At 42.0% G+C, this 18,613-nt stretch overlaps 2 protein-coding genes across 3 annotated transcripts; one reads left to right on the top strand and one right to left on the bottom strand.

Annotated features, from left to right (window-relative positions):
• Nucleotides 1-7,886: 7,886 nt before the first annotated feature.
• Nucleotides 7,887-15,776, top strand: LOC141656979 (putative WRKY transcription factor 20). Of its 2 annotated transcripts, none has more exons than XM_074464077.1 (6): nt 7,887-8,452; nt 10,725-10,916; nt 11,472-12,009; nt 12,295-12,460; nt 12,543-12,701; nt 14,704-15,497. In XM_074464077.1, the coding sequence occupies exons 1-6, from the start codon at nt 8,141-8,143 to the stop codon at nt 15,131-15,133; spliced, it is 1,797 nt and encodes a 598-aa protein (XP_074320178.1). In that variant the 5' UTR covers nt 7,887-8,140; the 3' UTR covers nt 15,134-15,497. The 2 variants fall into 2 exon arrangements, with proteins under 2 accessions (XP_074320178.1, XP_074320179.1); XM_074464078.1 differs by lacking the exon at nt 7,887-8,452 and adding an exon at nt 10,481-10,596 and having other exon boundaries at nt 14,704-15,776.
• LOC141656981 (uncharacterized) lies at nt 15,450-16,799 on the bottom strand. Its single transcript, XM_074464079.1, has 4 exons — nt 16,380-16,799; nt 16,158-16,207; nt 15,960-16,044; nt 15,450-15,850 (listed from the first exon to the last, which is right to left on the bottom strand). The coding sequence occupies exons 1-4, from the start codon at nt 16,606-16,608 to the stop codon at nt 15,804-15,806; spliced, it is 411 nt and encodes a 136-aa protein (XP_074320180.1). The 5' UTR covers nt 16,609-16,799; the 3' UTR covers nt 15,450-15,803.
• Nucleotides 16,800-18,613: the final 1,814 nt, after the last annotated feature.

Below are 18,613 nucleotides of genomic sequence, written 5' to 3'. Positions count from 1 at the left end.
CTAGACCTACCGGAGCCGAGAAACCGAAAAGAGGTTATGACGCTGACCGGAAGGATGGCGGCTCTCGCCCGCTTCATCTCTCGGTCGGCCGACAAGAGCACTCCGTTCTTTAAAGTGTCTTTGAAGGGGAATAAAAACTTTAGGCGGGGAGGAACAGCAGCACGGCTTTGCAACCGAAAGCCCACCTTCGACATCACGCCCTGTCCTGTGCCGACGCCGGGGGAGACGCTATATCTATACTTAGCGATTACCTCGGCCACGGTCGATCCGTAATCGTCGTCGAGGAAGAAAATAAGCAAAGAATACCCAATTTAATTTATCGCCATACACCGCTGGCCGAAAAGAAATTACCCACTAATCGAAAAGGCGGCCCTCGTCGTCGCCGTTGCCGCAAGGAAGCCGAAACCCTACTTCGACGCACATCCCGTGACGGTCTTAACCGACCAACCATTGGAGAAAGCATTGGAAAAATTCGAAAAATTCGGCAGACTTATCAAATGGGCGGTGGAGCTCTCCGGCTTTGGCATTCGATGAAGCCGAGGCCTTCGATAAAGGGGCAAGCGCTTGCGACTTCTGGCCGAGTGCACGTATCAAGAAGAATCACATCCCGGCGTGTGGGAAGTGTATACCGACGGGTCCTCCACGGCGAACAACTCATGAGCCGGCATCCTTATCATCAGCCCTAACGGAAACGAGTTTGAGTACGCCTTGAAGTTTACCTTCTCGGCCTCAAATAACGAATCCGAATATGAGGCGGTGATAATCTGAGTCGAGTTAGCTAGAGCTGCCGGGCGGAGCATATTGTGTTGAAAACAGACTCGCTCTTAGTGACTAATCAAATCCGAGGAGAGTATGAGACTCGAGACGATGGGATGGTAAGGTATCTGGAGAGGGTAAAAGCTGACACCTCAAAATTGAAATCTTTCCAAATACAGCGTATCCCAAGGTCCGAGAACAACCGAGCCGACGCTCTCTCAAAACTTGTCAGTTCAAGCATCAAAAATGTCAGTCGAACCGTGCTGGTGGATATCAGAAATGCTAAAAGCATCACTGAGACCGTCGGCATGGTGGGCGACATCGAAGCCGAGACGACGTGGATGACTTCGATAATGAAATACAAGCTGACAAAAGAGTTGCCGGAGGACCGCAGTCTGTCTCAGAAGATAAGAAGGATCGCTGCAAGGTACTTAGTGTTCGAAGGAGAATTGTACAGAAGGTCCGTAATAAGACGACTCTTGAAATGTGTCGGCCCAGCCGACGCGGAGTTTATACTGACAGAGATTCACAAAGGCATCTGCGGACATCACATGGGGGCGAGAACGCTAGCCCACAAAGCTCTCCGAGTCGGCTACTTCTGGCCTACCATGCTGAAAGATTCCAGGGCAAAAACCAAGAAGTGCAAGAATTGTCAGATGCATGCTCCGGTAATACATGCACCTTCCCGAGACCTACAACCGGTACTTAATCCTCTACCATTTTCACAGTGGGGGATGGATTTATTAGGACCATTTCCGACGGCCTCCGGAGTAAGGAAGTACCTGATTGTCGTCGTTGACTACTTCACCAAATGGGTCGAGGCTGTCGCGGTACCTGCCAAAACCACGGCGGTCGTAAGAAAGGTGATTTAGGATAACATCATAACTCGTTTTGGGTTACCCCAAGTCATTGTATTTGACCACGGCCGAGAGTTTTGGAGTAACACGGTGATGAATTGGTTGGAAGAGCTCGGTATCAAATTTGCATACTCCTCCGTCTGCCACCCTCAGAGCAACGGGCAGGCGGAGGCAGCTAATAAAACAATACTGAACGGGTTGAAGAAGAAGGTTGAAGATCTAAAGGGAAGATGGGCTGATGAACTACCCGGCGTCATGTGGTCCCTTCGAACCACGGAGAAAGAAGCAATAGGGTACAGTCCATTCCACCTAGTCTATGGGTCTGAGGCCGTCCTGCCAATTGAAGCAGCGGTGCCGACATTCAGAACGCAAACCTTTAATCCAGTCGAAAATGAAGAAGGCCTGAGAGCCTCCCTAGATCTGGTCGAAGAAAGTCGAGATACGGCACGGCTCAACTTGGCAGTATATCATAACCGAATGAGAAGAGCCTACAACCGTAGGGTCCACAAAAGGGACTTGAGAGTAGGACATCTAGTCCTGAGAAAGTCGGCCGCAACCAACAAAGGAAACATCTATGGTAAGATAACGGCCAACTGGGAGGGACCCTACAAGGTGGTTGAAGAAATGAGGTCGGGGACATATCGGCTGACAGACATGGAGGGTGTGCCTCTAATGAGCCATTGGAACACAGACAACCTTAGGAAATATTTCGTATAGCGGCGGAGGTGTTTGAGACTGTTGTGGGCACCCCAACGCGTGATTATATCTTATGAAGAGTGATCCAAGTTTTCCATCGAAATGCTTGTCCCCTCCGTAGTCGTACCAAAGTAGACGCCACGGCCAAAGCCGGCGATCACTACAAATGCGATTGATACTGCGAAAGCGACCAACATGCTTAAGAACGTATAAGTACGCTTGAGAAACGCAAATCCGTCGATCGCCTCGGCCAATCCGGAGTGGCAGAGGAAGCGATCAATATGTCTATAGATACGAATGCGATCAGCCAGTAACCTCGATTGCCTCGGCCAAAGCCGGGAGTGACGGGGAAACGACCGATATGCTAACATGTTTACAACAGCATTTGGGAAGCGCAAATCGACCACCTCGGCCGCCAGAGAGCGGAGGAGGAAGCGGCCGACATGCCAACATGTTGCTGAGCAAATTAGGAAACGTGAATCTTGCTACCTCGGCCTGTTCAGGTGCAGCAAAGGGCACGACCAATATGCTAAAAATGTTTAAGTACAGTTGAGATACGCAATCTAATTGCCTCGGCCAAGCCGAAGGTAAAACGAAAAAAGCGCTCAATATGTTTAAAAACGTAAGAAGACAACTGAATGGAGGATGAGATCAAAGCCTCGGCCAAGCCGAAGGCAAATAAACAAACTTCATTGAAAATGTTTACAAGTGAGACAAAATAAAGTCGACGGCCGTCCCCATAGGGATAGCCTAAGCTCAACCTACCAAAGTTTAACAAAAAAGAAGGAACAACAAAAATTACAACATTAAGACATGAAGCGCCAAAAGGATGGCGGGAGGAGGAAAGACTCAAAAGTTGGCCCCCAAAAGGTGAAGGCGTCCAGAAGGGCCAGTGAATCTGTGACGACCGCCGTCTCCCTATGCTTGTTGCCGCTCGCCACCGGCAGCAGCAGCTAGCAAGATCATCATCGGTGGACGGCCCGGAGGACGACTTGGCGGCTTCACGTGCCTTTGCCCTCTCAGCCTCCTCTCTAGCCTCCTTCACCTTAGCATTATGGGCCGCCTTGGCGCAGCTTCCCGAGCCTTCGCGCCTTCGCCTCGGCCGCGGCCTTAGCCTCCTCGGCAGCCGCCTTCTCATCCATCCGTTTGTCAAAATCTTGCCACGGAAAAGTGCCTTCAGAAGGAGCTCCTTAATCGCATCCTTGTAGCATCTTGACTTGGTCCCTGATCGGCACACATTTCGGGGATGATGACGGTTTTCAGCAGCTCAATATCCTTCTCCCTCTGAGCAAGGATAGCCTTTGTGCCCTTATGTTCCTTCGCCTCGGCCAAATGCAGGGTCTTCCATCTTTCCCTCTGCTCAACCATGGCCTTATAACCGCCCTCAAGTTTGTTTCTCTCCTCCCGCAACTTAGCGGCATCAACCAACGCGGACTCAACCTTAGCTCTCTCGGCCAGACCACCTTCTCAAAGATCCTCCTTAAGCTTTCGCTCGGCGAGAAGTCCCGTCGCCTTCTTGGCCTCCTCCCTAGAAGCAGCAAGCTCAAGCCTAAGTCGTTTGAGCGTAGGGGCAGTTTGAGCCACGAGCTTTTCTTGCTCGATAAGATGAGTGCCGACAACTTCAGCCCACTTCACCAGCCTTTTGGCCAACCTCATGCCGTCCGCCCTGAGCTGAACGAAGGAGGCCTTATTGGACGACGTGTCGACGACGACATTTTTGTCGCCCATCACAGGCTGCTTCTCCAATTGCCGTTCGGTGAAAGCAACAGCTGGCGACGGCTGATCTAGAAAAAACCCAGACAAAGCGTCCATGTCAACATTCATCGACATATCAGAAAGCCTGTCATCAGGAATGCATAAGGAACCTGCTAAATCCGAGCCATGGGTTAGATCCGTACCAGTCCTAGCTTTCTTGGATGGAGGGCTGGCTGACCCCTTCTCTTTCCCCGCCTCAATGCAATGGCGAGCGGGCGTTGTTTCTTTCCTCTTATGTGAAGGAGGAGGACCCTCCAGAACGGTGAGGTCCTCGTCAACATTGACGACCTCCTTATCTTTTTGGACTATGCGTATTGGAGATCGAGTTGGAGTTGACGTTGTAGCCGCCGAAGACGTTGATTTTGGTCTCCGGCGCGGCACGTTACCGCCAATCTCTGCTTGAGTCGCCCCCACGTCCATTGCTTTCAACGCCTGCTCCATGAGTTCGTGCGGGGCCTGCTTCCGATCACGCGACGCGGCCTTAGGGTGCAGTTCAACAACTCTCCTGTCCTGGTCAAGTCCCAACTTGCTTAGGATGGAGACAGAGAGATCCCGGCCAAATCGATCTGCAAGAAACAAAGCAGGAGTTAAGCGAAAGAAGTAAACCGAGGCCCAAATATAGAAGCATAAAAGCAAAAGGGGGCCTCATACCGATCCCACTCACCCTGGCTGAGGGCCGGTATGAGGCCGACGTGACAAAGCGGCTCGTCTTGAAGGACGATCTGCGTCGGAGGCATCCATCCCTTCGGCGTGCCATCCTTCTCAGCCTCGAACATGCTCACTACCCGCACTTCGTCGTCATTAAGATAAACCTTCTTGGCGTCCATCTTAATCTTATTACGGGAGACATATCTTTCATGCTCCCCCTGACTCTCACAACACAAATTGACGCGGAAGGGAAGGACCGGGCGGTGGATAGCCCTCCGGAACCTCGACATATACCCACCGCCCCTTCCGGTCTTTGCGGGATGTCGGCTTGAGACGGTCACGTAACCCGGCTCGGTCTCAGACATGCAGTTTGTACCACCCCATGACGCCTTGGGTAGACAGCCGAAGATGGTGGAGCCGGCGGAAAAGGTTCACCGTTGGGGTCTCCTCCTTAAAGAGACAAAACCATACGAAGCCAATAATCGTCCTAATGGCCAACGGGTGCAGTTGTGCCACGGCGACATTCATGGCTTTGATTATGGCCGAGACGTGTTTATTAAGAGGAAAACGGAGCCCATACTCCAGATGTCTAATATACACGCCTATACAATCTTCGGGAGGGTAACAGACTGCCTGATCACCCACAGGGAAAATAATTCTATACCCTCTGCCGAAGTTGTAGCGGTCTTCGAAAAGTTCAGGCCCGGAGGCACGAGCGAACTTGTTCGTCCAAACGAGATCAGGTTTAATCGAGCAGGCTTCGCCGTGCCACAAGTAATGCGGCCTCTCTGAATCAGATTGGGTCTTTTCCTCCTCCTCACATCAAAATCCTCGAGATATTTCTCGTCGATTTCAGGAGAAGACGACTTACGACCCCCCGAACCCTACCGGGGAGGCAACCAGTGGCTCATGTTCAGCGGGATGCGGCGGTTCGTCTCCCGGGGTTGAGGTACTAGGCGGAGCGTCAGCAGCAGACATGGTGGCAACAAATACTTAACAAATAAAAAGTTGGGGAAGAATTTGTTTTTACATTGAAAGAAAGTGTTACGCCGAGTAACGCTTCGAAAATTAGAGAGAGAAAACTCTTCGAAAACTAGAGAGAGGAAATTTTTCTTGAAAATGAAATTTGCACAGCAAAATGAGGGACATACTCACATACTGCTCTATTTATAGAGCAAAGCCCATTCAGTGGACCAATCAGAGCAAAGCCCATGAAGCGTCCACCAATCAACACCAGGCCACGTGTCAAGCATGCAGCCGCAGAATGTCAATCGACATACAGTGACCCATCTTCTTCGACACGCTCCTTGGTATCTACTTGCCAAAACAACCCGATCAACCAGGCTTGGCGGACCGTACGGGGCAATCAAAAGCACACGGCACTCCCAACCTTGGTCTCGGCCAGCGCCATTTTCTTTTCCACATTCGATGTCCATTACACAACAATGTGGAGGGGGGATATGGTACGGCCTGAAGTTCGACATGCGCAGAATACGCTCAACACGCATCGAAGGTCCATACCACGGCATAGACTACGCTGGGGGCAAATTGATGGGGCATATTCTGCACCCGCTGACCAAGTCAACATATTGACCAAGGTTAAAGTTAAAAGACAACAAGTCAAAAGAGAAACGACTAAACGACAAAGCCTTTGTCGGCTGTCACTGGGTCTCGGCTCGGAACTAGCCGGCCGAGAGGCATATCCGTATACTCGCATCCAGTCCCCTCGGCATGGAGTCAACCAGGCCTGCCGGCCTGTCATGGGTCCCTCGGCCGAGGGTAAGACAGTCTTTCCACCTGCTACGCCACTTGGCCTTGGCCACTACGTGACAAAAGGTGAAAGTCTATAAATACTCCACATCTCTCATTGAGAAATAAACTGGAATATCTGGTATAAAACTCCTTTATCTCTCTACAATATACTTTGCCAAGTTAAACATACAACTTATCTCTCTAAATTTACTAACTTGAGCGTCGGAGTGAGTACGCTCGGCCCCAAGCCGAGCCCTCAGTTTGTTCATCTTTACAGGAAAGAGTGAAAGGAAGAGACGAGCAACGACATCATTCTACAAGCTCAAGTGGTCACAATCCTGCTCCGGAATTACACCCGGAACAAAAAGAAAGAAGATGCTTGGTAATTTTCCTAAATATTTATAAAAGACTAGAAGATGGTCAATTTCCTTAAAATAAAATAATTAATTAGTATAAACATGCACACTTATGGTATTAATTATTATCATCGTAAAATTATAAACTAAATTTAAAATCTATGCAATTTTATTAAATTTTTATAGTTTATTAGAAGTATAGAGATGTTTAATTATTTAACATACAAAAATATAATATAAGTAGGTTATAAATAATTCAAGTTAGATTCCATAATATATAATACTAGTATTGGTGCCCCGACTTCGCCCGGGCTACCTCTACTTACCATTAATTTTTTCTTTCATTAAATAAAATTACTTAAATAAAGTTGCATAACCCATAAATTTATCATTAATATATTTTTCTATGACATATATAATACTAGTATTGTTGCCCTTATGTGGGGTCTATTGATGTGTAAAGTAAGGCTGGTTAACGAGTGAATTAATGTTTTTCTGATTTGTTTTTTTATTTCCAATTCACTCTTTAACCAGCCTTACTTTACACACCAATAGACCCTACATAAGGCCACCTATCACCACCGTATTGGTAACTCCTACAAAACTTGTACTCCCACCTTTTCAAAGAGTCTAAGAACACCTTAAGTCGAGCTCGTTTGCTACCTCAAATATCGACTTAAAGTCACCCGATTGCAAGTGGTTAAACTCTAGCAAAAATGTCGTGTTTTACAAAAAAAAATTATTAAAGGTTGTGGTTTACAAACTTTTTTTTAAAGGTAGTGTTTGGAAAAAAAGGTTTTTTAAAGGTTGTGTTTGACATGTAAGCCTACTTGTTCTGTTTATCGCCCTCTCGAAAGTTAAGAGCATACAAGTGATACAACGGAGTATAACACTAGGTCAAAGGTTTATCACCTCGTTCCTCTAAACAACACAATAGTAACACATGAAACAAATCCAAACCTTAAATGATTTTACTTCTTTATTACACGCATATCCGAAATAATCCTAACCGTAAACGTGCGTGCCGATCTATTTCCCAAATAACAATTTTTCTTAAAAAAAAATCACCTCCTCACTTTCTCATCCAAATCTAATAAACTAATAATTCCCAAAAAATAAAAAAAAAAAAATTAAAACTAAATTGGAAAAATCATAAAAAGAGCCGAAAAACAGAAAAAGGCAAGAAAAACAACGTCTCAGAAAACCCCAACGGTCCCACCCCACACCCCACCCTCCTCACTCTTCAGTCCTCACACATTTCTGTTGTCGGATCCGTCAACACACTCTCTCACCAAAATTACCAAACTACCCCTCGCCGCCATGGATGAACCTGAACCACCATCATCATCATCCAACGGTGGAGATGAAGACAACAACAACAGAGGAGGAGAAGTATCAATCAACGGCTGTGATCTACGCAGGTCCACCGCACAACCCTGCACCACCACCACCACCACCACCTCCACCGCCACCGCCGGATTATTAAATAATAATAATATTAATAATGCGAGGTATAAGCTGATGTCACCAGCTAAACTACCTATTTCACGGTCAACTTCGTGTTTGACTATTCCTCCTGGTCTCAGTCCGACGTCGTTTTTGGAGTCTCCCGTTCTTCTCTCTTATTTTAAGGTATATTCTCCAACGACGTCGTTTTGTTCAACTGTCTGGAATACGGTGTCGTTTTCAATTGATTGTCTTTGACGACGCCGTTTTGTTCAACTGTTTTTTACGGCTTTTATTTTGAGATTGACTATCTGAATACGGCGTCGGTTGTTATCCAGTTTCTCTCCCTATTCTACACGACGCCGTTTTGTTCAACTGTTTTTTATACGGTGTCGTTTTGAATTGAATGTCTTTCTACCTCTCTTCAACGACGCCGTTTTGTTCAACTGTTATTTTGACGGCATTTTGTGATTGACTCCCGGAATACGTCGTCGTTTTGTTACCCTGTGTCTTTCTCACTGTTCTACAGGATGCGGTTTTGTTCAACTGTCTTTTATACGGTGTCGTTTTGAATTGAATTTCTTTCTCCCTTATCTTCGACTTTGCCGTTTTGTTCAGCTGTCTTTTATACGGCGCCGTTTTAAATTGAATGATGTTGCCTGCTTTGTCTCTAAATGTCGTCGTTTTATCTTTTGTTCAACTGTTTTTTGCAGCCTTTATTTATTTAGATTGACTCAAGAATACGTTTTGTTATCCAGTGTTTCTCTATGTTATGCACGACGCCGTTTTGTTCAACTTTATTTTACGGCGATTGCGATTATTTCGAAATTGACTCTAGAGTAGGGAATTGTTATGACTGTGATGGGTTTCGGCGGAAATGTCGTTGTTTTATGGGTTGAGGTTGATTAATTGAAGCTTGAGTATTTCGGAAAGGTGGAAAAATGTTGATTTTGATTTTTAAGTATAGAATTCGGTGGGATGTATCTAATTGATGGGGCTATAATATTCAGGCGTTTAATAATTACTCTATCTGACAAATTTCAGATTAATTAACTAGCTTGTGATAAAAAAAAGTTGGCTTATAGCATAATGCTGCGAAAAGAGAGAATTTTTAATTTATTTACTAGTAAGTGGAAAGGTGTTATGGATTGTTTATGTTCAGCAAAAGGAGGGATGTTCGATTCAATTAAAAAGTAACTCCGTAGTATGTCATTTATTGATTGTTTAATGGATTTATAGTTCGTGATAGAATGACTTCAGTGAGCACTAAAAGATACAGAGTAGCTTCTTGTTGTGTTGTACTCCCACTGTTGAACATGGTTTGATGTTAATTTCAATTAGGTGCGGTGGATAGGTTCAAGTTCATAGAATGCTACGAGGCGCAATTAGAAAGCACTGTATTTATCAACTTAGTTTGTGGAAGTACAGCGTTGCAGTATGAACAATTTGGTTCAAGGATCAGTCGAATGAACCCTGAGCCTTGAAAAAGTTGAAACAGTGTCTACGCCTTTTTGGTGTATTTTTGTGTTAGTACTTGAAGAAATTAGAAAATTTTGACGTCAGGCATAAAAATTTGGTGGCATATTTTGTATCCTTTGTTTCTTGCGACTGTCATCCATCCATGAAATGTTTGGTGAAAAGGGTATAAAGAATGCCAGGAAAAGGAGTTAGCGGGGGAGTGCTAGGTTCTGATTCTTCATACGTAACATTTGTTCTGTTCTGATTGAATTTTCTTGTTCTATCATAATTTATTATTCTGTAAAGGGTTTGTCTCTCTCTCCAGAATATGTTAGTGCCTTTAGACCTTCCAAGTGTTGAGCTTTTTTATTTGATTCTAATTCTTTCTGGGGCAAATAACAGTGTAGTTTCTTTGCAAAGAGGAAATCTTTTTGTTCTCTTTGCCCTTTTCGTTCCTATTTCCTAGTTGGTGCTTTGTTTTTTGTTGGCATGTCTTTGTTCTCTTTGAATGATTGGATGTCCTACGGTCGATTGTGATATTCCTTGCCATATTTATCTCACTGCACTACCAATATTAACGGTGAGCGTATTACCCTTTTTTGCAAATTATTCCAGGTGGGTCTTGATGGAATTGTTACATGTTAGTTACAGTTGTCCAACTATCAGATTGTCAAATGGAATTTTCTTATTTCGCTACTGGTTTAATTGATGACATGAACTATATATAATGATAGTGATGCACTTGTTCCCTGAGCTATCACGATAAGTATATCTAGTTGGATAGGAGTGTTTAGCTACATCTTCACTTTTCGTATTTTTGGTTTCATTATTTGGGGTGACAGGCCGACCTTTTCCCACCCTTATTGTTTGAGGTGCTTTTTATTTTCCTTCCCTTCCGCTATAACATATATCATCGGCTATTTTCTTGAAATGGTCACTAGGATAACAAGATATAACAAAAGCTAGGTCATTTACTGATAAACATCATTGTGTCTTCCAGGGAGAGCCGTCCCCAACAACGGGCTCATTTTTCAAACCTCAAATGATGTACAGCTCTTCTGAAGGTACCTCCACATTTCTTCCTGCTGTAAACAGCTCTAGTGGGATAGAAGTTAGTCGATCAAATAGCTTTGAATTCAAACCGAATGCAGGATCATTTTCTATGGCTGGTTTTTCTTTCTCAGGATCTCTGGTAATTAAACTGCTACCATGCGCTTAAATTTGATGCAATAACTGCCGGATGTTTTTCTCAACATTATACATCTTTGGTTTAAAATCTTTTTAATCTCGTTTTCCAAGCTGTAGTGATATATATTGGATTTTTAAATTTCTAGTGTAGCTAAAAATTCACTGTTCTTTTGATTCTGTATTATGACTGAATAATAAACGAGCAATGTTTTTTCCCTTGCATTGTAAATAACAATCATTTGACGCATTCTCGATGCAATTTTCCTTTTGGGTCATTTTGACTCAACCTCTGTGTTCTTAGCGTAGGAGGAAGGCTAGATACATCTTCCCCATACCACGCCATATGCAGAAGCCATTAAGGCACTTGGGTAATGTTGATGTCTTAAAATATGCTGGATATATTGATCGATTTTTAGTCTGTTTCATTTTCATATATGGATTCAGCAGTTATTCATGTTCTGTCTAAATACATGGAATTTTGTCCTCAATACCTCATCAGTTGTGTTAGATGTGCAATAGTACCCTACGTCCTTACCTCACTCGTTTTATTGCAATCAAGGCTTCCTCTGCAGACCCCTATCAACAGCAAACTGAGCAAACTATTCAAAACCAAGTGGAATGCCGTTCTCAGTCCCCAGACCCAGCTGTAGCTGTTAAAAGTGAACGGATGCCCAAAGATGATCTGAGCCCTACTATAGTTTCTTCAGGTTCTGGTGTGCCTCTTGATGTTGAATCCAATGAGTTTAATCATAAAGCAGATTCTGGTACTGAAGCACAGGCATCACAGTGTGAGCAGAAAGTGTTAGGATCTCAGGTCCTCACTGACAGGACTTCCGAGGATGGCTACAATTGGAGGAAATATGGACAGAAACTTGTGAAGGGAAGTGAATTTCCACGAAGTTATTACAAATGTACGCATCCAAATTGCGAAGTGAAAAAGTTGTTCGAGCGGTCACCTGATGGACAAATAACAGAGATAATCTACAAGGGGACACATGATCATCCAAAGCCTCAACCGAACCGTCGACTTTCTGCTGGCTCTATGATGTCCTCCTTTGATGAAAAGTCTGACAGATTTCCTCTGACTGAACATGAAGGTAAGTAGTAAGATCGTTACATCTTATCTTACGCACACTCTGTTAGAAGTGCTCGACATGGGTGCGTGTGAAACTGTCTGACTTGGCTGTTTTATAAGAAAAATTCTCATGGTTTGATTTAGAACGAAGTGTCCGGGTGTCATAACTGCGTCGAAGTGTTGAGTGCTAGCGTGGCTATGCGATATTGTGATGTAACATGATGAGCATAGTAATTTTGGTTGCATCTAGTCTGTTCATTGAATTTTGTTTCAATGGGTAAGTAAATTCATTTTTTCACTTCTACAGGGAAGCCTGGAAACACATATTGTCAAACAGCCACTAACAATGAGTTGGGCAGCACCCAGGACCTGTCAGCTTGTTTAGGAAATGACAACAACGGGGACATTGGTGCATCCCCCTTAAATCGGACCCCTGATGATACTGATGAGGATGATCCATTTGCAAAGAGGAGGTATAACCGTATAAGAGATCTCCTTGCTTATGCCGTAGGTTAATTATAGGCAAGCTAATGATGTTTTCACTACTGTCATCAGGAGAATGGAGATTGGTGAAATGGACATTAACTCAATTGTCAAGCCTATCCGAGAACCTCGCGTTGTTGTGCAAACGGTGAGTGAGGTTGATATCCTTGATGATGGGTATCGTTGGCGCAAGTATGGGCAAAAGGTGGTGAGAGGCAACCCCAATCCAAGGTGTGTGTATTTGAATGCTCACTATTTTCGTTGTTTCTGTGGTATGCTTTTTAGCTTCAGTTTCGGTGCTGGTCTCAAGCTATTCCAACTAAAGATATACTCCGTAGTAAACCTTTAATTTGTTATGTTCGAGAAATCTCTACCTAGTTCGACATTAATTCTTTTTGATTAGTTACCTAGCTTTACATTAATTACCGAAGGGGATAAAACTAGAATGGTTACTTATACTATACATTAGCAAGTGTTGGTAACCTCACGGACCAGTTAGTTACCCAGTAGTAAATGTTATAGATGTTTAGCACGTGTTGGTAACCTCACGGACCAGTTAGTTACCCAGTAGTAAATAGTAGTAAATGCTAAATATCATAGTTATGATTAAAAGTGGCTATGAGCAGAAAAAAAGAAATGATTGTCCCCATTGAGTTTATCCACTTGGCGACAGACTTATTTGTGTCTCTCATTTTGATTTTGTGGGCTGAAGGAGATTTCTTTCAAAAATTATGGTACTTTCAAGATTCAACCAAACTGAGCCTCTTTGTCACTTTAGCGAGGGAACCCCATATCCTTTCTTTATATCTTCCAAAATTTCTAATAAACAAAAAAATCATTCTTCTGCTGATACAGTCATCCCCTAGCTTGACAAAGAAAAGAAAAGAAAAATATGATATGATATCCTACAACCCTCTCCTCCATGGACCTGAGTACTTTATTCTGGTTCTTGATCACATTATCGATTATCATTCGGAAAGTATGACTGAAACAAGAACCATCTTTTTTAAATGAATCATTTATCATGTTGATGATGTAACCAATCCCCCTGCAATAATATTATTAATTTTTATGAACCTGTATCACGATTGCTGAGTTTACATCTAGGCTCTTGACTAATGTGTACCTAGCTCTAGGGGGACATTAAATGAAAGCAGTTATTAATTTTGGAGGAGTAATTTCACGGAGAGGAAACAGTTAAACACTTAAACTTGTAATTGCCACTGAAAGGCCCATCTCTATAGGGGAAGGAAATGCGGATGGACATGTTCTTGAACCTATATACTTGCAATGACAAGAGAAGGGTCATCTACTTGGGTTGATTTTACTAATCATCTCTTGTTAATTTTCCTCTTTTTCGCTAGTAGTCTACACTCTACATGATCTAAGATGTGCGTGAGCCTCTATATGGCATGGGAACTTTGTTACGGTGTCTACAAATTATATTGGCTTGGGGTACGTGGGGTTCAGTGCTTTTATGTACGGAAGAACTTATAAGTTCTGCGTGATCTGCTCTCTCTAATTTATCTTGAGTTGACCATTTTCCCTTTCGTTTAGACTTTGAAGATTATTCTAACATCCTCCAATCTGATGTCTAGAACATGATATCTGATGTTTACATACCCAAACCAGTTAAGCCCCGTTTCTCACATATACTTGGGTTCCTTCCAACGGACAGTAGAAAGTCCACCCATGGTGTGGGGATAGGAAATCTCTGACATCAGAGTGCATTTTCCTTTTGCTTTCCCATGTTCTGTTCATCTTATGCGGTGCTTGCCTACAAAGCGGAGCGCTTCGCTCGCCATCCCCCATGTGCTTTTGTCTTCCTTCTATGTTTCCTCCCTCAATAATAATGTATGCCTCGAGGAAGGGAAATAGAAATGGTGGATTGAAGGTTTGTGAATTTGTGATATGAACTTAACATTACTGGTAATAGAGTTGAAACTCAGTGTATCCTTTCGCTCTTTAAGAGGATTCTGGCAGATAATATAGAGTATGCTAGCTAAAACCTATGTTACTCTGATTCATAATATTACCTCACATAGCTAAAACCTATGTCAGACACTTGGACACTTCGTTGCCAAAACCTGAGGATTTTTGTTAAAACTAGTTAAGTTTGACACTTGGACACGCATCTGTGTTGGTAATATGATTATTAGTTAAAAGGTAAAAATGTCACCAAAGCTTACCTTAAAGCTTTCTGGCACTCATTTCGTCTTCCATCCTATTGCAGGAGTTACTACAAGTGCACTCATCCCGGTTGCCCAGTTCGGAAACACGTGGAGAGAGCATCCCATGACCCCAAAGCAGTTATTACAACTTATGAGGGCAAGCATAATCATGAAGTACCTGCTGCACGGAACAGCAGTCATGATACATCATCTGCAACACCTTCAAGCTTTGCATCCCGGATGGGGTCACATGACAACAGGGACCCAATAAGTCTTGATCTTGGGGTCGGTCAAACCCAATATAGTAGTCGGAATCTCCTGATGCTTCAATCAGGTCCGTTTTCGAATTTTCCTGGTTATGTAAATGGTGGAATGGTGCCGTATGGTTCTAGGGAAAACCATAGTCAAGGGCATAGTATTGGTAATCAACCTGTAAATAACTCTTCTAACCCGTATCAGCAGAACATCGAAAGATTACTAATGGGTCCCTAGATAAAGCCGAAGATCCGGTAGTTTTGAGTTTCATAAACTACCATATTCACATAGAATATAATATTAATATTCTTATGTGTGTATTGTGGTATTGAGTTCAGTACTACCGAGTAGCGCTAGCGCAAACTTATTTTCCGAAAATGGAACAGGTATTTTTTTTTGCTTCTTTATCTGTTCTATTTATCGGGATAGGCTGGCCAGGGATTAATTATTAAATATTGAACTCGCAACACCTGCTTAGCAAATCTGATGCTATGCCTCATTATTAACTGGCAAGAGAGATCAAATGTAGTTGGCTAAATCTTGAACACTGTAATTTGTAAGCAAGAATACAAATATTTACTGCTTGGCAGGTAAAAGTTGGTACAAGTTTTTACCTTTCTGAGCTATATTTTCTCTCGTAGCCCGACTCATAAAACGACACTCATGTGAGAGCTTGATGCTCATTGATGCAGCTATTCAGGTGCTCTAGTGGCTATGCAGATATTGTATCAGCAAAGTTTTGCTTGTGACCGTCACAAGTTATGACGCCTTACAAGGCACAACCCCTTTCCTTTTTTACATTATTGAACCGGTTGTAAACATTTGCGATGTATATACCGAGTCATCCACTGATGTACTAAAGAAAGCTTTGTCTGACAAATAGTTAATAGTTGTATCTGTACACAAATCAGCCAGAGAAGAATCTTTTCCAAGACTGCCATGGAAGAAATCCTCCTGTCAATGTACATATATCAAAGATCGACAATTAGTCTGTTGTGAGTCGGTTTTATGCTAATATTGTGTAAAATAGAGCTGATAAATGTTAGACTAGTTTAAAACATACCACATCCAGGACACCTGAAGTAGTATTTCTTGTCCCGGAGAACTAATCCCGATCCTCTACACACCTCGCATCTTCTTTGAGCTACCTGCGGTACCACAAGGTATATTAGCTTCCCTGTTCGTCTTTCTTTCTATGTTAGAGGTGATTAAATTCGGACTTGATCAATTTTTGTATCCGTAATGGCAAACAATTACTTACAATTCTTTTATTGAACTCGATTCCCGCGACAATGAAAGGGATTACACCAGCTGCATAAACAGGATTCGACAAACGATAATTTTAACAAATCAATCTAAAATCAAACATAAACTTTTGACATTACGAGTATATACCTCAATAACCGAGATCTATAACCACCTCTTTTTTTTTAAACAACGTCAAAAATGAGAATTTACGATTATAAATAAGGAAGAAACAAACCTAAAGAACCGACAACAATTTCCCAAGTGACTTGAGCTTGAACAGGGTCTACACTTGATGAAACATCACCTAATGCTCTCACCTTCAACTTCGATTCTCTATATTTTATAACACGCTTTTGACTGTTTGTAAAAACAGGATTCAGATCAGATAGCGCCACGCATGGTTTAAGACATGGTCCGGTGTTGCGTAAGGGGATGCCGGAAGAGGGAGACAAGAGAAGGTTCATTGTAGTTTTAATTAGAAGTTGAGCAGATAGGAAGAGCTAAACATTGATTAAATTTAGATTTTAGAGTAATAATTTTAAGAAAATGAAGTTTTTAAAGTTATATTTAGACCACGTAGACTGTATTTTAAGGTCTCAAGGATTGGGATGATTCGTGGTTCTCCTTCAAGAATTAATGTTCACATGTATTTGCTGAGTAGAGAATATCTCAAGTGACCAACATAAGTATGAAGGTTTGGCTTACTATTTCGTCTCATTCATCTGTTTATCTTTAATTAAAATATTCCTTACAAAAAAATAAAAAAAAATGTAAATAAATGATTGAGACAGGGGAGTGCAATATAATCTTCTAATGACTTTTTACGGTATTTACGAATCATAAAACAAGATGAGTGAAGGAGCGTAATTGAAGAAATAGCGGCTCTCGGAACATGCCAGACATCGTCACTAGATGAAATTACTCGACCTTAGACTCGAACTTAGAACCTGGTTTAAATGACTAGTGCCATTACATATTAAGAAACGACATTTTGTGAATAATTAGGCCGAGTACTCTTTAGGTCACGTGAAAAAAGTAAAACTTACATTGAAATAGGCAATCATTAAAAAAAAAAAAAAAAATCTTTCTTTTGACCTGGGTATACGTCTTTAAGATGAAAACAGGTCAATACGCTCTCACTTGCATATATAGAATATAACTTTTGTTAGTCCTTCATCCTTTTTTCCATCTTATCCAACATATTTGACCAGCTTAAATTTAAAACGGATATTGTAGTCTTAAACAAGAATTTTCGAAGAAAAAAAGTCTAAAGGGATATTCTGCAGCTCAACAAATGATTGGATGTATGATTGATTAATCCTCAGAAAAAGCATAAAGACAATGAAGTCAGAATCATAAATACTTCCAACTGAGTTCAACTTCAACTGCACTAAGGCCCTGTTTGGTCAAAAGCGGCTTAATTTCAGCATAAGAAGATTGCAAAAGCAGATTATAAATGACAGATTTTATCAGAAGGTTTGACTAGCATATTATAATTAGCAGAATTAATTTGAGTGTTTGGTAATTGGCAGATTACGATTAGTAGATTGTTACTTTTCTTTGTAAAATGGAGAAAGATTTCTATTTTACAATATCTTTAACTAATATCTTTGGGGTAAAGATTGTAAAAAACAAAGATATATTGACCCCAAATATACTGTTTCAATATGTTGTTTACCAAACACTAAAATTAGCATATTGATTGGTCAAACATGCTAAAACCCTTGAATATGCTAAAAATTGGCCAATATGCTGTTTACCAAACAGCGCCTAAGATTTACTGAACTTGCTAAAAAATTGACAGTTAAAATGGTGACAGCAACAGTTAATCTTACTCCTACTTGCAATAACAAGTGATTACGTAATAAATGTACCCTTGTTCATTTTTAGCTAAAAGTTACCTAGTTTAGCCCATGTCATAGAGTCTGTAAAATGAAGTGTAACTTCCCATTTTAGTGTATTCTACAGCTGTTCTGCAATTTTGAGTTATTGTGACCTCATTTTTGCATTCTCTATTTCTCCTTTTGTCCCGGTTAATTCTTTACGTATTCTTTATGAATGTCTCGTTCATTTTCTTACTTTTCCGTTTTGAGTAGGCTTTCCTTAAGACGGACAATATCCCTTTTAAGATTATAATAGGTTAAATAGCACTCCATTTGCATAGATGAGACAATTTTTCTTTTGCTAATTTTAATGCATTCTGCTTTTGTCTTATCTATCTTATCTGACTCGTTTTATGTTTAAGACGAATGAATATGTACGTCTTAAACATTCATTTCCCTTTTACTAGGTCATGTACCAAAACTAGTATGATCTGACAGCATTTTTTCCCATCAGTTTCAGCAAATTACTGTGTATTTGCTGTTCATATAGGAAGTAGCTGGATTCTGGCAGCTAGGATGTCATTGTCTTTTGATCTGACAAACTGACCATTTAAGCTTGATTTCGATTTAGCTGGTGTCAACTGTC

This window comes from Silene latifolia, chromosome 5 (genome assembly GCF_048544455.1).
Source record: "Silene latifolia isolate original U9 population chromosome 5, ASM4854445v1, whole genome shotgun sequence".
In the NCBI taxonomy this organism is placed as follows: Eukaryota; Viridiplantae; Streptophyta; class Magnoliopsida; order Caryophyllales; family Caryophyllaceae; genus Silene; species Silene latifolia.
This window is presented reverse-complemented; position numbering and strand designations above follow the sequence as displayed.